The 25,297-nt window shown below is 40.0% G+C and overlaps 1 protein-coding gene across 12 annotated transcripts in view; it reads right to left on the minus strand.

Annotated features, from left to right (window-relative positions):
- nrxn2b (neurexin 2b) overlaps window positions 1-25,297 on the minus strand; it is a 457,955-nt gene that overhangs the window by 376,167 nt on the left and 56,491 nt on the right. For 9 of the 12 annotated variants that reach the window (XM_029839775.1, XM_029839772.1, XM_029839770.1 and 6 more), the window contains exon 3: window positions 5,805-5,825. The exons of the other annotated variants lie outside the window; for them this stretch is intronic. In XM_029839775.1, coding sequence (XP_029695635.1) covers window positions 5,805-5,825 — 21 coding nt within the window. The remainder of the gene's footprint in view (window positions 1-5,804; window positions 5,826-25,297) is intronic. 12 annotated transcript variants of the gene reach the window in all.

Genomic DNA, 25,297 nt, shown 5'->3' on the forward strand with positions numbered 1-25,297 from the left:
CCATTGCCAAAGTCCACAAGTCTGTTTCATTCACAAACACGAGCATGAGATCAAGGCAACGTTCCATAGAAACAAATCAAAAAGAAAAATGACCAAAATCGGTCGATTCTGATATTGTTAACGTCAAAAAATAAATGTGTCAGTAAAAAAATGCCTGGCTGCTATCACAATATGCAGTGGCTTATATATTTCCCAACATAAAGTAAATAAGGTTTACATTTAAACGACAGCAATAGTTACTCACTGGTTGTGGTGGATATGAGCAAAGCACAGGCAAATAGTTTTATCCAAACAGAACTTTGACTAAAAACAATATAGACTGTGACTCAACCTTCTGTATGCCCATGTGTGCAACATTTGCTCTTGAAAGCTTCATTTAATTAGTATTCCTATTTAGAATGTGTTGATCTGCACAGAGATTAATACTGACATAAAAAAGTACTCCTCAAAGTTAAAAAGTGCTGGTGAAAACTGTTCGAAAAATAAGATTCATAGGACGGAGCACAACCCAATTGTTTGCCGATACTTGCAAAACAAGTGCAGTATTTATAGCACATGGACTTTACTTGGTCATAAGTGGTTCCCAGGCCACTTCCAATTTTACGATCTTTCCATGTTCCACACACACACATACACAAGTTAGAGAATTCTATAGTTGTCCAGCTAGTCCGCGGCTGCGACATGTGTTAAATTATTGGTATCAGGGGAGAGCTAACCACTTCGTTCAGCCTGATCAGCCTGCCTGCAACAAGTCACAGCAGTCGTAGCCTAGGTGACAGCTCCATCTCGACCCTCAGCATTCACAAACACTCACAAATATAGCAAAGCATAGCTGTATGTTGCAATGTGTGCATGTATGAGGTGGAAAATGGGAAGCTGTACCTCATCTAGCATTTTTCCATCCATCCATCCATCCATCCTCTACCGCTTATCCGGGGTCGGGTCGCGGGGGTCTTCTCGGGGGTCTCCTACCGGAGGGACATGCCCTGAACACCTCACCAGGGAGGTGTCCTGGGGGCATCCTAACTAGATGCCCAAGCCACCTCATCTGGCTCCTCTCAACGCGGAGGAGCAGTGGCTCTACTCCGAGCTCCTCCCGGATGGCAGAGCTTCTCACCCTATCTCTAAGGGAGAGCCCAGCCACCCTAAGGAGGAAGCTCATTTCGGCCGTTTGTACCCATGATCTTGTTCTTTCTGTCATTACCTGAAGCTCATGACCATAGGTGAGGGTAGGAACGAAGATCGACCGGTAAATTCACCACTACTTCACCACTACAGACCGGTGCAGAGTCCGCATTACTGCGGACGCCGCACCGATCCGCCTGTCGATCTCCTGCTCTATTCTTCCCTCACTCGTGAATATTTTTCCATTTAATCCATCCGTCCTTTTGGATGTTATAATCGTATTTTAATTTCTGGGTATCAAAACAAGTGCACTCAAGTGTTGCAAATGCCCTATTATGAGATGAGAATAGAGAAATGCTGGATCCTGCCTCTCTCCTCAAATTTTATTGGTCACTTATTCATCCCAGTGACCTATTGATCTCAATCTTAGCACACAATTTTTCTTTGCAACGCCTCAGTGCCTCGGGCCTTTTTACACGTAAACATGTGCCTGCTAAATTAATGTTAGACTACCAATAAAAACCCCAAACAACTGAGAACCAAAACAAATGTTGGGCCAGTGCACCATAGTGAATAGTCCTTTTAATGTGGGGGGAAAAAGGAAAAACAAGGTTTGGGGATTAAGAACACATTTGTTCAAACGCTTTGCTTTTAGTCAAGCTCAATTAATGCTGGAAAACCCATGCAATAAAAATACAGCTGCAACAGATTTCTCAGTGCTGCATAAACATAAGAAAAAACCAAACTGCCGTGCTAAAATATTTGTTTTGGCAGACTTTGGGAATTAGAGTGCAACAACTCTGTTTTTGTGCAGTAGAGCCGAAGTCTAAATACAAATGCATACTTGTCCATTGTTTTGCTGTACAGTTGTTGCTCCTCTGTTACAGCCATTGCCTTTTTCGTAGACTGGTGGCACCAGCCAGCACACAGCTCAGTGCGAAGGATGTGTTGCTACATTACTGTAGACTTAAACTCCAACCAGGCCAAAATAGTATGAAGGTTAATGTAACACAGGCAGCCAGAATCTATCATCTTGGATTTGGACATCTCACTCATACCCTTTTCGCATCAAACTTACAGTAGTTGCAAAAACAACATTTGGCAATATTCTTAGGGTTTTTTCTGAGGCAGATGATGGGTCTGTTGTCTTTGAAATCATAATGTTTGTGATCTGATAGGAAGCATGCCAGAACTGGTTAGTCAAAACAAGGGCGAGTAAAATTGTGTATTACGTATTGCCCTGAAATCTTGCCAATGGTGCATCTTAAAAAGGGGGCAAGTGCAAAGCCCAAAAAAACCCCATCACAAGCAAATAATAGTCTGCCAACAGGCAGCAACGCGCACTGCACCGTGCTGCTGTGCTCAGAGGGGAACTTCTCTTGAGGAATCAAGTGGTTACGTGCTGGCAAGATCTCAATTTCAACATCTTTGCTTATTTCATAGGGATCTTTCGGCTTCAATTTTGCTCATGACCCCTTCTTAATTATCTGGTCCCCCTTTCTTCACCCAGCTATTGCAGCTGCAGAAAATTAACCTCCATTAATCATAGGCTTATACACACGGCCAAAAACGGCTGCAAGTGAGGATGCAATAGACTTATATCAGCCCCAATTCTTTACCGAAAATGGCAATTTGCATAAGGAGCACCTGCTGGTGATTATGATTAACTGTCTCTGAAATAAGTGGCCTCTATACAAAGTGCAAAGGTGCTTATAGAAATTAATAATCGATTCTATACTAGTTCTGGCAGTTTTATACGGCTATTAAGAAAAACTATGAATGCTAACAGTCGCTACTGCCTACCAAATGGTTGTCTTCACACTTCTGCAGACAAACACAAACCACTGCACACGCCAGAAATGCACCATCCAATCCAGTTCTTTCTCCATCACTACAAACAGTATTGCCTGTAGCCATGCGTGTTGACACTGAGGCATCTGGAGTTGCTCACAAGTGGCCTCCCACTCTATCCCTTTAGACTGCGTTATCGCAAAGCCGGGGAAAAAAAATAGAAAGAGAAGAGAGAGGACTGGGGAAGGGGGAGGGGGATAAATGTCTTGTAAGAACATGCGCTTGGCTTCTCCAGGACAGTGTACTTAATCTCACTGCAACATCTGGCAGAGGTTGGGTGGGCACCGGCTGCATCAAGGAACCCCACTGTCCAAATGCTCTTGAGTAATTTCAGAGCTGGAAAAAATTCAATTCAGTTCCATACAACCCTCCACTCTTTGGACAGTTTTCCCATGAAGTTATCTGTATACACGTGTTTATTTGAAACCCCTCTCTCTCTCTTCATACTCGTAACTAAAAAAATCTACCCTGCAATTTTCTACAATTGCTTTCAACACAAAAGCAAACCGCTTGCACTATGGGAAACTTTATTGACTAAAAGAATCCACACATAAATACCTGCACTCCAGAGCTCTTATCATGTCGTTCATGTGCATGAATAAAGGAATAAAAGCACTTTTGCTATTCCAGAGAGTCTGATTTTTAGCCAATTTAGAACAACAACAAAAGCTGGAATTAGGAAAACAATTACAGACAAGCGCTTCTTCAAACAATCATCTTGTCCCTGACACTGAAAAATAAAGCATAGTATTAATAGTAATAATAATTTATATACTCATAATAGGTCACCAGTGTTTTAATTTAATTTACTGTACAATTGTTTAGAAACCCTTCACACATTGCATATTATTATTATTAATATTATTATTAACAAAATTACATGAATTTGTTTTACATTTATTCTGAGTAAATTGAAACTGTAATCTGGTTTGAAAAGATTTGAAATAATCTCCTATATTTTCCATGTAGATTTGTTGATTCCACGTCTCTGTCAAATATGAGAATACTATTTTCAATACTTGGTAAAAGAAAAAAAAATGCATCTACTGTATAATGGGATGAAGTTGGCAATTTGTATGGCTCAGGTCAGATTGACCAAGGTCAGCGAGTGGCTCAGAATATCCGTCACCCAAACAAATCAGCAGGTCACCTAATCTGATTGAGTCTTGGCCTCAGAGGCCCCCCAGGTTTCAATAATACATAAGTGGTTTTCCCTAAGTCACGTTCATGATCCAGACTGCTGTCACACCACAAGCTAAGGGAAAATTAAAAATGTCTACCCTTTTTATCTATGGTTGCAAGCCAGAGTTGATAAAACTGTTACACAAATGAATCCTTAGATGCTGCTATTATATAACAACATATAATACAATAAACACAATACATGAATTATTTGAAGTCTTACACATAAAAATACTTTAGCCTTGTCGGTTGATTTATTTTTTGTGCCCTGAAAGCTTATTAGTTATTGAATTTTCTGCAGCATGGTCCAGTTGCTATAATTGTTAATGGCCCTTCTGAACACCATGACACAAGGGGTGGTTGTGCGGAGGTATACAACATCTGGGACCATATAAAACAGGGGTGGCCAATGCAGTCATACAAGTGCTGTAACCCAACGGGGTCACTTGGAATCCTACTTTCCTTGGTGACAGCAACTGTCTACCTGGTAGGACAGAATAGTACTCTAGAACCACAATCTAGCATAGATTTCTGTTGAAATAGGTGGGCTGTTCCGCCCACTTCTCGGCTACTACTACCTCCAGTACACCTGAGGATTAGTTTAGGCCCAAGAATCTCACTGCAATGCCTATAGTAGAATAAAAGAATTACACATCAAACCAGTAGTCGTCTGTGGAGAAGATATGCAGATGGTGGCTGGTTCACTTGGAAAAATGGGTCAGTGGCACAGGAAGATCATCAATTCAGGTCCAAATAAAAAATGTCTTTGCATGAATAAAAGGCAAGTTAATCTGCCAGCTCTGCTTAGAGCTATTTAAAGCACATGTATCAATGAAGAGGAACTGAAGTTTCCAGCACTACAACTCTTGCTAATGCAAAACAAAGCATCATGTTTTCATGGTTTCAAATGTCTCCTAAATTCTTGCTAGTGTTTTGGTTTTTGTTTTCCCCACTAATAATTCCTGTTCCTTACTTTCTTTCCGACATTGTTCCCCCCAAGTAATGGCAATACTAATGTGGGGCTCAAGTACAACCTCCTTTCCATGCACTCAGCTATAACACACAGAATAATATACAGTACACACTAACAACCATCTATGTGTACAACTAAATCTACAAAATCATTCTACATTCTATGCAAAGACCGAAGCCTAAAGAGGTAAAAGGGTTTATAGAAAATATGAGCATTTCATATCATAATAGTGGTAAGATGATCCAGCTTAGGCTGTGAAAAGTATCCTACAATAAAGTAACTTGACCAGGACAGATCCCCTCAGGGCATCCCTTGCCAACACTTATTCACCAAAGGCGCAGATAGGAGAGGGAAGAAAATGTCCTCAGAGTGAAGAAAATGTCTACAAAAATAAACATCTTATCAATATACCAAAACGTGCCATATTTACATTTTACTGACAAGGAAATAAATTAACCATATAAATAGAGAGAGTAAACAAAAACATAATCAACTCAAAAAGATGAGGAAATTATAGCGTAAATTTAGGCCCCTAAACGTCTCGTAACCGCAGTCCAAACTGACAATGCTCCCCCCGCATACAGCATTAACAAGCAGCCAGCGACAGCAAATATGGGAGCACTGAGGTTAGCTGCATGTCACAGGCCTACAGAGCTAAGCATGGCTAACTTACCTTCAACGGCATACTCTTCGGCTTCATGGAACGAGCCCAGGGTTGCATGGGAAGAAAAAAAATGGACAAAGAGGACAATCATTAGTAGGGTTTTTCCTCTTTTATCTTAAAACAAAACAATATACTGAGACAAATCTGATTATTTTAGATAAATAATCCACTGTGTTACTTTCAGGAATCTATTGTAAAATTTATTTTACTGTCCACGGCTTAAAAATGACCCCATGTCATTCCCCCGGATTCATTCTGACGCCGCTCCCTGGCATCAACCTGCAGCTTGCTTAACCTACATACGCGAGCCAGATTTGGCCTCCACAGGGACCCATACGGCAGACGGTCACTCCAGTCATCTGGGTTAAATTAGCATGGGCCTCTTTTGTGCAGAAAAGTCCTTATATTAAGTTCTCTTCTGATCATTTGTAGGTTTCAAAAGATGTAATGTGCTTTTTACCACTATCTAGTAGTTTTATTGGTTTTCACCTCTTGTATGAGTGTGCGTCTCTCATAGCCTCTGGCAACAAACCCCACTGGGATCCACGGTAACCGCTTCCAAAGTAATGGATTCACATGAGGTGGCAGGTGGGTTTATTCAAAATCACACTTTGTGATCACACATCAAAATCACGAACAACCCACGTGTGAAGGGAATTGTTTTAGCATGGTTTTCAATCAGTGCCTTTTAAGACAAACTAAAGAATGATAAAAATAGGCAGCTGGATGTGAATTAGCTTTTTTTTAACCTTCAAAATTTGCAAGAACCGCATAGAAACGAGGTAAGAAAATATTTTTTAATAATGAAAAATGCAGATTAAAAAGGCTACACTTTCATAAAGACCTTACTTAATGGACAATTCTAAGCAAATTCAATTTGGCTCTATAGTTTACTAATATTTAGGTCTAAAAGAATGTGAAGCCCTCTTGTTTGTCGTATTGAAACAAGAATCTCAATGTGTGCCTGCAATATTGGAAGCACATTGTTTTTGAAGCATGGCTATTTGGTCAATAATGTCAGAATATTTACTGGGATCATTTCAGACAACCAATAAACATATTGACCATGTCAGCAAAACTTTCATGAGACTTTACAAGACTTGGTATTACAGTTAATTTTCTAATTAGCCAACTCCTCAGTGTATGCTTGGATAACCATCTGACATTGTCTGTGGAATGTCGGTAGCTTAGATAGCCTAAGATCTGCCCCATTATATGCTGCAGTAACAGACTGGCCTACTGCTTAACAGGAGCAATTTGAAATTAAATGTAAAATTTTATCGACTCAAACTATCGTTAAAGCAAAGCCCCACTTTGAATTTGACATAAATTGTCCCTTTTTTCCCAGGGTTTTCATATCCCAGTTGGTACCGGGAAAGCAAATTTTTAAACATGCTTATATGTCTTGTCATAGCATTTCTGCATAGAAAGAAAGTTAAAACTAAATTCCATCCATCCATCCATCCATCCATCCATCCATCCATCCATCCATCCATCCATCCTCTACTGCTTATCCGGGGTCGGGTCGCGGGGGCAGCAGCCTAAGCAGAGAAGCCCAGACTTCCCTCTCCCCAGCTACTTCTTCCAGCTCATCCACGGGGATCCCCAGGCGTTCCCAGGCCAGTCGAGAGACATAGTCTCTCCAACGTGTCCTGGGTCTTCCCGGGGGTCTCCCAACGGAGGGACATGCCCTGAACACCTCACCAGGGAGGCGCCCAGGGGGCATCCTGACTAGGTGCCCAAGCCACCTCATCTGGCTCCTCTCAACGCGGAGGAGCAGTAGCTCTACTCCGAGCTCCTCCCGGATGGCAGAGCTTCTCACCCTATCTCTAAGGGAGAGCCCAGCCACCCTACGGAGGAAGCTCATTTCGGCCGTTTGTACCCGTGATCTTGTTCTTTCGGTCATGACCCAAAGCTCATGACCATAGGTGAGGGTAGGAATGAAGGTCGACTGGTAAATTGAGAGCTTCACCTTTTGGCTCAGCTCTCTCTTCACCACTACGGACCAGTGCAGAGTCCACATTACTGCGGATGCCGCACCAATCCGCCTGTCGATCTCCTGCTCCATTCTTCCCTCACTCGTAAACAAAACCCCGAGGTACTTGAACTCCTCCACTTGGGGCAGGATCTCCTCCTTGACCCAGAGAAGGCACTCCACCTTTTTCCGGTTGAGAACCATGGCCTCAGCTTTGGATGTGCTGATTCTCATCCCAGCCGCTTCACATGCGGCGGCGAACCAATCCAGTGATCATTGGAGGTCACAGGCACATCACCTGCAAAAAGCAGAGACCTGATCCTGAGGTCACCAAACTGGACCCCCTAAACACCATGACTGCCCCTAGAAATTCTGTCCATAAAAATTGTGAACAGAATCGGTGACAAAGGGCAGCCCTGGCGGAGGCCAACCCTCACTGAAAACGAGTTCGACTTACTGCCAGCAATGCGGACCAAACTCGTACAGGGAGCAGACGGCCCGTATCAGCGGGCCCGACACCCCATACTCTCGGAGAACTCCCCACAGGACTCCCCGAGGGACATGGTCGAATGCCTTCTCCAAGTCCACAAAACACATGTGGACTGGTTGGGCAAACTTCCATGCACCCTCGAAGACCCTGCTGAGGGTGTAGAGCTGGTCCACTGTTCCACGCCCACCTTGCGGCCACATCACCGGTCAGCCGCCTCAACAATGGAGGCACGGAACATGGTCCACTCAGACTCAATGTCCCCCGCCTCCCTCGGGATATGGTCAAAGCTCTCCCGGAGGTGTGAGTTGAAGCTCCTTCTGACAGGAGACTCTGCCAGGCATTCCCAGCAGACCCTCACAATATGTTTGGGTCTGACAGGTCTGTCCGGCATCCTTCCCCGCCATCGGAGCGAACTCACCACCAAGTGGTGATCAGTTGACAGCTCCGCCCCTCTCTTTACCTGGGTGTCCAGAACATGCGGCTGCAAATGCAATGACACGACCACAAAGTCGATCATCGATCTGTGGCCTAAGGCGTCCTGGTGCCAAGTGCACATGTGGATGCCTTTATGACAATCTGAGATGAGCACAGAAGTCCAATAACAAAACATCGGGTTCAGATCCGGAGGGCCGTTCTTCCCAATCACACCTCTCCAGGTCACACTGTCGCTGCCAACGTGAGCATTGAAGTCACCCAGGAGGACCACTCTCCACCACTCCCTCTAAGGCAGGGGTGTCCAAACTTTTTGCAAAGAGGGCCAGATTTGATAACGTGAAGATGCCCGGGGGCCAGTAGATCCTTCTGATGTTTTTTAACCAGAAAAATTACATGCAAATGTACACTATTATAAAACAATTTTCATTGTCACAATTCTCTTTATTTTTCAAATGGCAATGTAACCAAATATAAGCCACTCAGGCAGACGTGAACAACTCTAAAAACACAATTCTGCCTTTAATTCATGCCATGGGTGGCCCTACCAGGGGCATAAAGCCCCAGACAACGGAGCTTCTAGGATCATTGGGACACACAGACCCCTCCACCACGATAAGGTGGTAGCCCAGGAGGGGTAAATAGATAAAACTAAATTAATTTACTGAAACAATGAGGACAATGGGTTACTTTAACATATAAAACATCAATACTCCAAACTGAAACAGTATTTGTACATATACTGTATTTAATATTTCATAATAGTGATGTGAGAAATGAACATTATTAGCAGTACATTGACCTCCTGTGAACTTTCCTCACATAAAAATAACTAATCGTCCAATTTGTCAGGCTGGCCCCATGCAAATGGTGATCCCCATTCAAAGAGAGGAGGAAGAAGAAATCTCACCCACTTCTTTAAAAAATCATGCACGTCTGTGGGATGCCATACATTATCGCACACAAAATGTTAATAAGCACTGGCTCTTCAACCAAAAAAAACAGTACCACAAAGGACCCGGAGGTGGGGGCTAGGGGGAGGGGGATGTAAGCGCCCCCCTGGGAGAAAGCTTGACGTAAAAAACTCTTGTTTAAACATCAGAACAACAGAAATGAAAATGGCTGATGGGATAGAGGCGATGCTACAGACAAGGTCCAACAAGAACGAGTTCAGACAGAAATAAACATGAGATGGAGAAAGATTAAAGATGAGAGGGATTAAAAATGAATCTCTTTTGGCAGGGGTCAAAATTAAATAGTAAAATATTGTACGTTTTGCTAATTAGGCTTTAGTCATTTTTAATAATTTGCACATGAATTTTAAATAAAGCGGTAAGAGAGGCACGCTCTGAGCTGTTTAAACTAGTGGAAAATCATCAAGTGGATTTTCTATGAGAAAATAAAATGTTCTTTTGGTAATATGATGCTGAAAACAGCTTTATGTTTTTGAGAAATATATAGATTTTAGCCCTACTCATGTGACACTCATTTGCCTGCAGATCTGGCGCTTGAATTTCTTGTCTCATTTTTTTAAAATTAGATTAAATCTTAACATTAAATTGACATTAAATGTAAATAACATTAAATTCTATACATGCAACAGTATTTGGTAAACAAAATGGCTGATTTAAGGCAAGAGGGGACCTCGAGAACAGATTTTAAACACTGGAGCAAAACCTGCTCCCAATATTGTAGGTAGAACAATTTCTGACACCCCCCCAAATAAAAAAAAAATAAATAAATAAAGTGATGCACTCCACATATATTGGTGAAAGGTCAGACAACCCAGTCGTGCACCACATAATAATAGCTTTCTCTGTCTGCAGAACATCAATGTAGGCCGCAGGATTTGCCAATATTTTAACCAATATTAAATATTTGTGGTCCTTTTTATGCATCATATATTCCACCATCATCATTCATCAGAATAAATTAAATAATTTATATAATTCCTCCTCTTTTCTCCATCTGAAATCCATAATCAACTGTTGTCGTCAAATAATCCTTGATCAAGACGATCTAAGGGGATTTGATCTTTGATCTTCCACTGGAATCACATGAAGCAATCCTGTTTTTATGCCCCCCACTATTAAATCCTCTGTCAGATTATCTATTCCAATAAACACAAGAAATGCTGGATTACCATGCAACATTTCTTTTTGTTTTTAATCAGCATTTAATCCATGACAAAATGCGCCATTTTTTTTAAAATTTCTTGTTGAATGTTTCAATCTTTGTCTGTGTTCACTTCAGTATTGGTGTATAATTGTGCATATCAGTCCACGATTGATTAAAATAAAGGATAATTATAATTCAAGAGTATTTTCAAAACTGCTGCATTGTGAAAAGAAATGTAATCAATAAATGCCATCTTAAGTTTATTTATTTTGAGGAAAATGCATAAATTGTGATATTTCTGGAATATTTATGACTAAAACTCTAAACAAAATCAGGTTCAACTTCTAAATGACACTTCAAAATTGTTTCCCTTAAAAAAAATAACAGTAGTTTAGGAAAAGGAACATTTCTGCAAATTAGCAATGAGCTAGTTTAAAGCTATTTCTTAAAAGCAACATTTACTACTGCAGTGCAACGGCTTCAGTTAAATAAAAGTGTTTTATTTTATAACATGCTCAGTTAAACCCAAGAAACAGACGTTTTTAGAACAAAATCAAAGCAGCTCTGGTTAAGAGTGTAAAACTCTATAAAGCTGAGGTCATTTTGCTTCAGCAGGGAACCAACAGTCCCTCTCAAGAAGTCAGCATTTGCAAAATTGACAATTATCGACCGGAAAACTGCTCCCAGTGGAGAAGAGTTAGACGTGGGTTGTTACGGTTGACTTGCCTTCATGTTCTCTGCTAAGTCACTGACAAGTTAAACCTACTTTCTGAGCCGTCAGCAGTGATTAGAGATCAATTTGACAGTATAGCTGCCATTTGTAGAGGATTTTAGTTGCTAAAACTTTCACTTATTTTCAGTCTTTATGGTGAGAAAGCATAGTTTCATTTCAAAGCATAGTCCCGTTTGTTTTTTTTTTGCTTTATATCATGGAGGATTTTAAAAAACATCAACGTATTTCCACCTGCAGCCCACTGTTAACAGGAGATGGCACTGTTTTCGTACACTGTCATTTTCATAGTTTATTTACTGCTCTAGAAATATGTTTTGAGGCTTAAAATGCCTCTCAAAAAAGTTTTACAAAATCTATACAGACAAATCTAATCCCCTATTGGGGTGTTGGGGGTGCAGAGATTGCGTGATCTGCTCACACCTCCCGAAAATCATAACTATGCAGAGTGGGAGTGCAGACCCTAAGCCAGAGCAAGGAGAGCTGCGATAGGTTTGCCAAACTACACCACGTTTCTTCGTATTGTATAATAACTTAATTCGCCCAAAGATGCATTCTCTATCCTTTTAAATTAAACAATGACACGTGGTCATATAGCCTCTCGGCCCATTTGAACAACAGAAAATGGAATATCACGTGCGTTTTTTCTTATTGGTTACTCATCGTGTGTTTTCTGACTCTTTTTTTGTACAAGCAATGTGTTGTGTGCTGTCTTCAAACAATTTCTGATTTAATATAAAGTGACTGGGTGTAAATGTATATGTAATGAATGTTGCCACACTATGTCGGTTGGCTCTAAATTGGAGTAGTTGCATAGCGAACCAGACGACAGTCCTCTTAAACACAAATGGTGAACATTTGTTTTCATACTAAAAACCTAAGCAACAACACGTACAGAACACAATATGTGACCGGAAAATGCCCGAGCTGTCTAAAACCCAAGATTAACAGTAGTTATAGGGTAGAGTATGGGCTGAAGTGGTGAGAAAGTACAGAAATTTGCAAAACAGAATGAATGAAAAGCTGAAGAACAGGCAAGATTATAAGAAACTGAATGTCCCTAAACACTCATAGATGGATTCGACCACTTCACCACTCCCCCTCTCCCCATCATTCTCACATGAATGAAAAAGGTTTGAGGTCCTTGGAGGTCGTTTGAGCCACTTATGTGAGTGTATTTCTCTGTGGCACTGGCAAGATACAAAAATAAGAATGTGCATACATTTAGAAATTACATTGGCAGTGGGATGAGAAATAGGTTCACAAGAGCATTATCTAGTGCTTGAAGTAATTATTAAATTGTCATATAGTAGATGCACAAAGGTTAAATTGACAAATCCAGTCTTGTAAATTGTAGAAATTTAAATCTCTTGCTAATTTTACTGCTAACATCTGCTATTTTTGTGTTTTAATAGTGCACATGAAGTTTCAGTCAGGAAGCCAGTGTTCATATTCACAAATGCTTCCTTAAGTTGAAACCTGGTGCAAAATCGTGTGTTGAACAGTTTTGCCTACTCATCCTCGGCATCCTTTTTTCAAGTAATTGCTGCAGGAAGGTCAGGAGAGGAATGGCATGGCGCAGAAGGCGCTGACAGTTCATCGATGATGGTGTCTGCGTTACTATCGGCAGGAGGAATTCTTATCTTTGCAGCAGTAGAAAGACAGAGGAGATGGGGTAAAGAGGGGAATGTAGAGGAAAAGGGAACAGGTTTGGAAGAAAAATGTAAAAACTAAAATCTTTCTTTTATGCTACGAGCTGTATAAGAAATAATGCAGGCCAAATAAGGAAATTGAGATTGTTTGAATCACCAAATCAATACAAATTGGACTAAAAATTATTCACAAATAGCTTGGGAAATGTGTGGATAAAGGAGCCAAGGCAGTCAGGAAAAGCATGCGGACTGAAATTGTGGGGAGACAATACGCTATAGAGATAAACAAAGAGAAACAATAAAGCTGGGGACAAATCTCTAAATCTCATCTACAGTATATTTGTTTCATTCTAGTTGTAGGCCTAGAGTTGCCCGCCAATCCTTTTGTAAATTGCCTGTGTCGATACAACCTTACAAACCCCCACAGGTTTTCGAAGAGGTGGTGCCAATAAAGACCCAGAAGGTGGTAATGAATTGGGGGAGAAGTTAAAGACCAAAGGAAATGATTTAGTAACGATAGCTGATCCCCAATCAGGTTAGGATTAAGTTTGTCAGGGTTTTGCATTTTACACAAGGGTATTTCTGAAGGAAAGCTTGTTAAATCTTCATTTCAAATTCACAATGCATGTTGTCTAGAGTCGCAGGCTGACATTTATGATTTCTATTTATGATTATAGCAACTCAAATGGGTTGTACGGCCCCGAAGACTAAAAGATGAGGTCTATATGATTTGTCATGGTGTTGCTCAAGGTTTTTTCCTGTGAGAAGGGAGATTTGCCTTGCCACTATTACCTGTTTTAGGGTCAGGCTCTGGGTTTCTGTAAAGCGCCATAATGGCACCCATTACTTCTTACCTCCAGCTAAGTTAGACCTATCTTCTCGTGCATGGCGTGGTAGTGGAATTTGAGTTCATGAAAGCTCCTTATACGATGGTATATCTGGCAGAAAAATCCAGTTTACCCCAGTGCCATAATTGCTATTTACAGATTAGGGAAGGGTCGCATCCTTTCACCAAGTTACCTCCAGAAACAGCACTAGATATTCTTTGAGCTGCAAAGGCAGGTCTTAAGGGCACCTCTATGTTGATTTATGACACAATAACTATTTCAAATTCTGAACTGACGTTATTAGACATTTTCTGGACCTGTCCCACTCTTTGTTCATTCTGGCAATATTCGACGGTGAATTATGATATGAAAATTGAACCTCACCCCCGATAGCTCCACTTGCTGTAAGACTGGGGGACAGTTACCTTTAAATACATATAAGGCTGCGGCCTTTACTATCTTACTGGCCCAACATCAAATAATAATTGTTGGATCCAAGGTAGTTTTCTCTGTCAACTGGACTGGGTTTCTTCTCTTGAAGACGTTTCGCCTTCTATCCAGAAGGCTTCTTCAGTTCAATTGTTGGATCGCAATACTCTCACGTGTGTCACTGCATGTTCTCTGAATGAAGACTTTAAAAAGAAAAATGCCAATTTCAAAATGTATTTAGCAAATAGAACCAATTGAAGATATAAATATTACAGCTCTCCGGGCCAGTTCAAAACCATACAATAACAAAGTCAATTATCAGGGAATGAAGTCTGACAACCTAACTATCCCTTGACCCAGTCTTTTATAGAAACACCGAGGCAAATTATTGATGCTAATCCAGTCCAATGTTGTCTTCTGATTGGATGACCTGTCTTCTTCTTCCAGCTCCATTGGATGCTGACACAGTTCTTGTTCTTCGTTGTTTCCCAGATAGCCAGGTCACAGTTCACATTCTTCTTGCAGAGGAACTTATCAACACCACTAAACAATGCTGTCCAGTTTTTTCAATGGGTGTTTAACACTTTCAGCCTGACTGTTTGTCCTGATTACAATTATCTAAACAACAGTCATGTCAAGGGAGGGTCAACTGACTACTTATCTTTACTACACTTGCTAGGAAGGGTCAACTGACCGTTTATTGTTTTTTACTCTTGCTAAAGATTATATAAATACTAACTTCTAAACTAACTGTAACAGAAAACAGACACATGTACAAAAAAACCAAACACAACACTCTTCATAATATACTGGAAGAGCATCAAAGCTCTGTACTAGATCAGATGGGTAAAAGATATTATGTTCTATCTTTTGATGAAGATCAAATTCAGATAGGAGGCACATTTTATAATGTTTGGATATCTTCCCTAACCAAATTTGACATCCTAACACCGATCTTACCCTTGTGCAGTCAAATTTACAGTAACTATAGGAGTAAGTGTGTTCACAATAGTACATATTAATATTGTTGTCCTTAGTGGGGGAGGGGAAACCAAAAATGAAACTGCTTTTGTAAAGAGAAAACAGACAAAAAGAATCATGATGCCACAGTGACTAAACCTCTCAACCAAATCAGTTGGGCTCTAAAGATAAGAATAAAATAGTTCACAAACAGAAATTTCAAGTGTAAATGTCACATCAGTGTCAGACATTTATTTTAGGATTTGATTTTGTACTTTAGGAGCAGTTTACTTCATAATGTTGTGAAGGGCAGTGAGTGGGGTGGGGTTCGCGTGGGGGTGCAATGCCGCTGGGTTTGCGGTGTGAGTAAACTGCTGGTAATCCCAACATAAGCCATTGCAAAGCTCGCATTCCTGCCTATCGCTTTGCCTCGTACTCACAAAACTATTAATGTTCAGAGAATGCGCAAACACCCCGAATGCGTGCACCTCTGCCCAGAGCGGATTACAGCTGTGAGGTCAAGAGAAGTTAATGTGACTTTGTCTGGAATTGCCCGCTTTGGCCCCAAGGCTTCAAGATTACATGAGATTCAAGAATGGAAAGGTACACAGCAAGGTTTATCTATCTATCTATCTATCTATCTATCTATCTATCTATCTATCTATCTATCTATCTATCTATCTATCTATCTATCTATCTATCTATCTATCTATCTATCTATCTATCTATCTATCTATCTATCTATCTATCTATCTATCTATCTATCTATCTATCTATCTATCTATCTATCTATCTATCTATCTATCAAGAAAATAAATGAGAATACTCTGTAAAAAGGCTGTATGATGTCCAATATTTTTTTTTACAATCAAGGAAATCAAGGAAAAATCTTGAACTTGAAAAAGAATTTCTCAAAAGTGCAGCGACAGAGCACAATCAAAGAAACAAGTCTTTGTCACAGCAACTGCTTCACTGTCTTAACACCTGGTTCACTGACTTGCTGGGTGCCAATGTGTGTCTAAATCACCGCTATGCCAAAAAGAAAAAAAAAAAGTAACCGTCAGAGAAAAACCCCAAATGGCAGAATAATAATGTAAACAGTGCTGGTGACAAAAGTGGGTTATTTTGAACACTATTGGTCATTCTCTTTTTTAATAGTGTATTCCTATTTGTAACTACAGCCATCTCATTGGACTATTGTCTTTGTCCTGGTCAGACAGGGACAGGTGTGTTACCTACCTACCAATATCTAATTTTTGAGAATGTTATTGGACCATTTAACCCTGTTGACCTATGACATCACTGATTACAACACTTGTGGGGAGGTAGCAACTTGGATGGCATAAATGGGTCTTTGGATGTTACCATCTTAAAGTTACCATGTTTACCTTTTTACATCTTATTCAAGTTCCAGGTCAGGATTTTGTAGTGATCCTCCAGCCCTACTGGTCTGTGGGGGGCCTCCTATCCAGCAGGGGTTTCATAAAAGCTGAGACTTTAGTCAGGCTAACATGTTTACAAGCACTTGTAGATTCAACTTTTAGTGGGAACTAATGTGATAATTTGTTTCTTTAACTGTAAACCTGATTTTCTGCTAGGTTTGCAAAAAAAATCTAATGAAGATAAATGTCTCTTTTCAGGCATCTTCAAAGGCAAAAATGACATGAAATATTACAGTTAATTGGTGACTTAGAATTGGTTTTATCCTTGGAGAACTTGCCTAAGACTGATACGTCCAAGTATCTTAAAAAGGCCTCCTCTTAAGAAGATAAAATCAAAACAAAGAATGTTAACACAGGATATCTTCACTAAATGTGTGCCATATTTTGGTGAATGGATGTGCATTTTATTCGAGGATTTGGAAATTTTAACAATTACTGATAAACTGAAATGTCTCAGTCGGGTTTGTATGAGTTCGAAACCCCGGGTTGGGAGGCTAAGAGAACAAGTGAGAAGCCACAGAGGAAGAGCGGGCGTCTGCTCTGACCTCGACAGGGAGCAAACAAACAAACAGGCTGCCAGATCAGCACACCCAGTGAACAAACAGGCAGACTGACAAATCTCCTTCATATCTATGGAACAGAGCCAGGTATCACACAGGTCAGACAGGTGAAGCGCTGGAACAATAGACTCCTGGTGTTAATGTGGCTCTAACAAGTCCACCATTATATAAAAGATTGCCATCTTTTAATTTTCTTTTGTATTACTTACTTAAGAAGTCCTTAATAAATATCTAATATCCAACTAAAATCTAGCACTAATTCTAGTTACTATATCAGCAAAAAATTCCTCTGATAAAATGAGCAACTTAATAATTATTCAGAAGAAACAAACCATTATCTAGACTACATTTCAAATGATTATGATAGCTACCAGTAACTTGCCATTGATTGGTCCACCAGAAGATAAAATAAAGCCTGTAATTAAAGGCCTTAATAACGAAAATCTCATCTTGTCCCGCACAGAAGGGGAAATCTTGAGTGATCTGATATCCATTTCATGCTATGATTATCCACACATGTAACACAGTCTGTAAACACATCCGTGATCTACCTTGTCTCTTTTGAATGTCACCAGTCAAAAGGTGACATGTGGGTTTTATTTGTTTCCAGTAAATTGATTAACTCAATCACAGTTATTCTAATTACAGAGAAGGGGAGCATCTTTTATCTCCCACCTTAGGAAATAAAAATTTAATGAGGTTTTATGAAATCAGCTTGATGTGACCTTTTTGCTTATTGTCTTGTGATGTCAAACAACACTGTGGAAGGTCATCAAAGTCCCAGACTGAGAGGCTCTGGGCACCCTTCTTTCAAATCGGCAAATAACACTCAAACACGATCAGGATTTTCGACGGGTCGTTCAGCTCATTTGTCATCCATAAATCACCTGAATGTCTTTTCCATGACGCTCTTGCACACATTCATCCATCTCCAAAAATGCCTCTTTGAGACAAGAACTTTTGACGGTCACAATGGCTCAGCTTCTAACCCTGAAAGAGTGATGAATATTAATAAAAATGTCATCATTGCTTGGGATTTTGGGTTGAAAAAGAGTTACTAAGGAGGTAATATAAGAATCATTACATCTCCTAAACCCCCTAAAACATGCATGCATGTGAAAAATTTAGCGTTGCAAACTTTATAACAAGGCTGTGAGCACAAAAGATACATATATTTTGTAAACATTTCTAGTACACGTGTATAGTTTTAAATCTCCAACTTTACAATTACCAACAAACCAAGCATTAATACGAGTATTGAATTGGCCGGATGTTCAGTGGCATACTCCATTATCTTAATCCCTTTGGTGTCTGATAAATATTGCGGTATTAAAGATGATTTCTGCTGTTGCTTTAGGCTGTTGCATTCACCTCAGACCTGAAGAAGTGAGCTGGGATTCAACATAGCAAAAAAATAAATAATATTAATTGATTTTTTTTTAAATCAATCAATATACTGTGTGTTAAAAGCGATAAACTAGGTTGACATAAGTAACTAGATATTTTAAAGAATTTTCTTCTACTTCTAATTAGTAATACTAAAGGACACAATTTATATCATGGCACAACAGGTAGTTCCAATGTAGAAGAGACTCTTTCAAATAAAGTTTACTTTTAAGTATTAAATATTAAAGGAGGTTTAGCGTAACAGATTTTCTTTAGAGAAGCATTTTACCTGATTGCAAATGTTGATTTATCAAACAAGAAGCTTAAAATGATTGCATACTTTCAGGAAAATGAAGAATCCTGTTGACAGTCTGAAATAGTTCAGGGGTAACTGCTCCAATAAATTTATTATACACCGTGCATATTATACAGTAAATTAGAACATAAATTAAACGTATGTTAATCAAGAAAAATCTCTTTAGGATAGCACTGTATCATATATTGATTGGCTGTAAAGTGGCATGTGATACACAACAAAATTGCAATTGGTAGTATGTGTGGGAACTTTTTAAAAATAGTTTTAAAGGGGTAGTTTTAAAGAGCCTAGACCTGCTTTCGCTTCTGCTGGATTTAGAATTTTTTTTTAAAGGATAACTAACAGTCCTTTTCCAGCATTGAATAGATTTAAAGTCATAATAAAACCACCCTTTCTCTGTCAGAGGACCTTGAACTAATGTGTGAGTGTAGGTGCAGCCATTTTATCACATTCATGTGATAACATACAAACAAGTGACCCTAACTCTAAAAAGGCAGAAAAATATGCATAATTGAGGGCAGGGTTCTCTGACCTGTGCTACCATTGTGCCACAAAAGCACAATGTAACACTGGAATAAGGGACATCCACACTGCCTTACTGTCCTCAGGCAAATTCTCCACATCACCTGCCCTGCAACACCTTTTTTCTCTATTCCCCAATGAACCATTGAACCAGGTAGTGAAGATGGTGCGGAGGCTGTGACAGGTCAAATTCGCAGTCTCTTTCGCCACAGGAACATTAAAAGGTCCACGGGTATTACATAAAAGGTCACAGTTAAGATTTATGTTCGCTACACAGGGTCAGTGAACAATGGTGAGAGGTAGTCCATGTCTATAGCAATGTTCAGAACAGCAACAAGTTTCCAATCATCTGAGCATACTTTATTTTGTTTGATTTTGCACTCAATATGAATTTGAAAAGCTATGGTAGCTCAGAACAAATTTCCCACATAGCCACTGCCTCAAACAGAGCGGCAACTGAAAAAGTAATGAAGTTCACCACAAAGGAACCACCTGAGTATCAGATTAATGTCAGGTCCCTAGTCAACTGTTCTGAGTAGTAAAGTATTCATCATGTCAGCAGCTAAGGTAATATAATCATCATGCCTTAGCAAATTCTTGTCTCCAGATGAGACAAGATGAAATAAAGTGGTTAAGAAGACGAGCCTTAACAAATTGTCAAAGAGTAGGGAATAAAGGGGAAATGGTCATTGTATCAAGAGTAAATAAACACAGGGATCTATGATCGGACTGATATTCAAATCAAAAACACATACAGAAAGTGGCTACATGGTTTCTAGGAGTAAAAAAGGTCTGGGGAAAGTTTATCCTGGAAACTAGCTTTTCATGAAAATGCACATTTCTATTGACAAAATGAAAGTTTTGCCAAAACCAGACTGAAATGGTCTGGGCTTACCCAGAGGAAGGATTGTAAATATATCAGTACATGGATATTAATCTTTTAACTGCCAGCATACCGTCTCCAGAATAACCATATGTCATGTATGTGTCTGTTGCTCTCCTCTCCATTCTCCTCCTCTTTTATTTACCCCAGGCCATCAGCAGGAGTATCGGACAATGTAAGTCCGGTCTTCCTCACGTTTTCCTGTTTTTATGTGCCACTACTTGCTTGTTTGGGATTCATCTTTTGGGTTTCTGTGAAGAACCTGGGGACAATTTTGATTCTATAGAAATAAATAAAGAGGAATATATATTGAGGAAATGAATCCAAAATGCATTTTTGTTATGGGCACCTGGTAGGACAGTAACCCTTCAGTAAGTTTTAACGCATGGCGAATGCAGGCCATATTTCTACATGTGTTTATTGGGACAACTAAAGATTAGATTTAAGCAGAAGATTTAAGCACTGGCATAAGGTACTGAAAGTTATATCACTTCATGTGTCTTGTGGGGAACATTGCCTTCAAACTGCTAGCTTAAAACAAATGCAGTCTTTACAGAATATGTTATGATCCTACCTACGCCCACAGCGACCTTGTTTCTCGTTAAAAAAAAACAAAAAACTTTCTAATATTACTGTGGAGTAGCTCTATGTGCTTCTGACACATTGCGGGCAGATCACTGCAGGTGAAGCTGACTGGATCTGAGCTTCTGCTGCCAAAAAACCTCCGAGCTGAAGGAGGGCTTTATGGGAGACAGGAGGGAGGTGACTGATCCCTTTGATTCGGCTTCTCCGCTGCGTCATGGCTTTCACACTCAAAGAAGTGGCAATCGCTCGCATACGGAGGTTAGATGGAGTCAACCATACGGTACATTTTAGAGGCAACAGCCCTCAAGCAACTTCTGAGAATTTACCGCTTTTACCATTTGTTGCTTATCTCCGCCTGACACTAATATCGGGTGTTAGACATCGAAGAAACATCTTGAAATAGTTGTTTATGATAACCTGAAGGTCAACTAACCAGCAGAAGGCATCTAATTTGAGACAATCTTTGGTTATAGTGTCTCCAATACATCTACATTGACCTGAAATACCCCAAAACACACAATAGGTACAATGGAGAACACAACCTCAAATTCTTGCTTATCTTTGCTTCGTGGAGCTCATGTCTAGAAATGAATATGGCAATAAAGCTGACGTCTTTCAGTATTAGCATGCATGTCCAGTATATAAAAAACCACACACAGCAAAAGTCCACGGTCCAAACTACAGGTAGGATTTCACGCCAGGCCTCGGTGAACAGCAGGAAAGTCCAGACTGCATTAGTTCCACCTCAGTGGCGTTGTACCTGCCCACTGGCTTGCACCAGTCCCTGCTGCCCACCACCTGTGTGGTGCAACGAAATATGCAAAGATGTACCTCAGCCACCAAATGCATGGCCAAATAAATGAGGCCACATCACAGCAGTAAACTAATCGTGTGCAGACAGATAAAAAAAAGCTTAGATCTTTCAATGTTTCTGTTTGTAGAGAAATGATATAGGACCTTTTTACTAAAAGTGTCCCTCTTGCAACAAAACATGTTTCCCTACAATTGGGCTGAGAAGCAGAGGGTTCTCAGTTCGAGCCCCAGTGCAGAAAAAACCAGGAAGGTGTTCTGGTAGTAGAGGAAGGTGCAAGAACACCTTCAGAGCACTGCTGAGATATCCTTGAGCTAGGTACCGGAGCCAGAAATGCAATAGGGCCCTGAGATGAACTGGCGACTCATCCAGGAGTAGACCCTCACGGGTGAGGCGAAATGAAAAAAGACAAAGCAGTATTAAACTAAAGGTAAACCCTTCCTAAAACATGGTAAATTATAGTGAGATTATAGTGGAAATAATCTCAGGATGTGGGTTTAACTATCGAACCACAGAGGTGTTATTCTAACCCACACTAGAATTCCTCTAAAAAAGCAGTAAATTTGGATTTGCTGGATAGAAAATGAGGAATAGGGGGGAAGTTGTGAATTACACATAAAAGGGATTACATTTGGAGAGGAAGAGGAAGATAAAGTGCTAAAATCAATCTGCTCAACCGCTCAATCACTTCTCATCTGACCACTGATCCCACACTGAAGTCAGCACAACCAGCAAAAATGCACATATATCATAAATATCACAATAACTACTCTAAAAGTTCAACAAGGACTGTGTTTATTTCGCGCTTTGGCAGTTGTTTATATTTTTAGCTTTTGTGGATTGTGCAGACACCATAAAAGTCTCTCAAAACAATCCTGAAGTGCTGTTTAGACACTGCGTTATAGTCCGTCTTTAAATCTGTTCATTTCCATTTTCTCTCTTACCGGTTGTAAAGACTATCAGTCAGACTTGCATTACTTTTGGTTGGTTGTGGCTCAGATGCAGAGAGACTAGTAAACATGCAAAGTTGAAATGTGCAAGACAAAATGACCCCTGGTGGTTCTTGGGATATTGGATTTGCTATAACTTACTTCCGTGTCAAGTGATCTTTGAACACAAGGGTAAAGAACAAAATAGAGCACAAGAAACCCATTATAAATAGATTGATGAAAACCATTGTTCACCAAGTATTCAATTTCATGGAACTATTTTATTGTAATACCAGCTGATGTAGCTGAAAGTCGGTGAAGATTATAATCCACTCTCTAGTCTGAACAAGAATCTGCCCAGTGGTTTTTGTTTAAACTTGGATTATGAGGGTCAGTGTTATTGATCTTCAGTAGATCCTGCTGATAGCTTTGAGTAACGGGACTCCCCTAGCTCCTCTTCTCTGAGAACAGAGGAAATCGAATGCATTTAAGCTAGACCCGTGCTGTCATTATAATAAAAAAAGGAGCAGGTATTATCATCTCACGAAGCAAATTGGGAAGCAAGTAGTCGGGGTGTAATAGACCTGATGTGGTAGCATGATGAAAAGGTCAGTGCTTCTTCTATATTCAGGCTAGGTCGAGCGAGTCTGCTGACAACTGAGTAATAGCGTCTTTAGACCTGATGTTGCACGTGACTGGCAGAACAATTTTCCTTGGGAGATTTGATTTATACTCTTACTTCTTCCTCTTGCATTTGCATTCGACAGTATTAGACAACAATGGTGTCTGGTTTAAATTGACTATCAAGACTGACTAAATGACTCTGGGCCTCAGTATTGCTTTGTTGCCATAGGGAAACTTAATGAACTCTGCTTAGATTTATTGCAAAAGGGGTGAAAACGTGGCCTTTGTGCACTCATATCTCTACAGGATTAACCCAATTTTAAATGTGAATTATATCATCTGCATGTCAAGCACTGTAACTCGTTTAAATCTGCACTACGAGAGATTATATGATGTCAATTTTTATATTGGCATTTACTTTATATCTGCATGTGCACTTACCCGTAATCCCTCCACCCACCCATTTTATCGGTGATTGGCTGGGACGTGGATTGTTATGTGTTGACGTACCACTTGTCCCCCTAGTGTTTCTGTGACGCTTACGACCCACATGTTGTCTTCAGGGACCAAAATTTTTCATGGTGTATTCAGGGGGCAGGCAGCTAGCGGATTAAGGGGAGATGCCAGTGAGTTCAGGCAAAATTAAATGTGAGATCGTATCGTGCACCTTTAAGTATCCGGAATGGCCTCCAATCTGGTCTGATCCTTGCATCCATGCTATCCTATGGGACCAGGAAAATATCCATAGTGACAAGTATCACAAACACACACTGCCTGTGGCGCTTTCCAATAGAGTTACTTTCTTTTACAGGACAGGAGGATGGACACTGGTGCTTTTGTGTGTTTAGGGAGATGTTTGATAACTTCCCGATAACACAATTATGAGGAGCACTTCTTGACAAAGGGTCGCAAATAAGGATTATTATTCCATATTATCTTGTCATGTACATTATATTGTCTTACACTATACAAGACAGTGGATGGTTAAAGAGACACAACAGACCACACAAACATGCGCTCTTTGTCTTATTAAATTACAGAGGGCCAATGAAACGTTCAGTATCTCCATCAAGAACCTTTCCCAAATCAGTTATTGCATTAAAGAAAATTAATGCTACAACTAAGCGCTTTAGACTGAAAATCAATAAAACCAACTTAACAGACACTGATAAAGAAAATGTGATATTGACAGCAGTTAATGCTTCAACAATTGACACCCTTAATGATGACTGATTGGATTTGTCTGTGTGTCTTTCTGATGTACAATTTGGGAACCAGACAAGAATTATCGATTTTCTTACAGCCCTGCAGAGATCACCTTTGTTTCATTTTCTTTTCATATTTGTCAAGTTCAAACTAAATCTGTGCTATAAGAGATGTCCCAGTGTTTAGATAGATCAGGATTAATGCCACCTTTGGACCTTCAAGTGGTTCTAAACCTTCTAGTTTAGTGAAGAATAGAACTTTTATCCCATATTGACATATTTCAGGATCAGGGGTATTTCACCGTCAGACAGGTGTCAATGAGAGTCCTACATCGAAGCCGTGAAGGTACTGGATTGAAAGGGAGACATTATAAATACTCTGGAATTGTGAGGGATTAGTTGCAGAGATTGTTGACACAAAATTTATAGATGCTGTTATTACCAGGAATTTCTTTATCTGGGTAAAAAGTGATCTGTGTGTCTTGTATTTCAACTGCACCTCAACGTTCTCGAAAATGTAATCAAAATAAGAGCAGTTGGCCCTACTGCTCTTATTTTTTTCCCACTTCTTATAGTGCTGCGCTTTCTGCCCCAAGTAACTCCCGCAGTGGAAAGGCACCTAATGT

Source organism: Takifugu rubripes, chromosome 8 (assembly GCF_901000725.2).
Source record: "Takifugu rubripes chromosome 8, fTakRub1.2, whole genome shotgun sequence".
In the NCBI taxonomy this organism is placed as follows: Eukaryota; Metazoa; Chordata; class Actinopteri; order Tetraodontiformes; family Tetraodontidae; genus Takifugu; species Takifugu rubripes.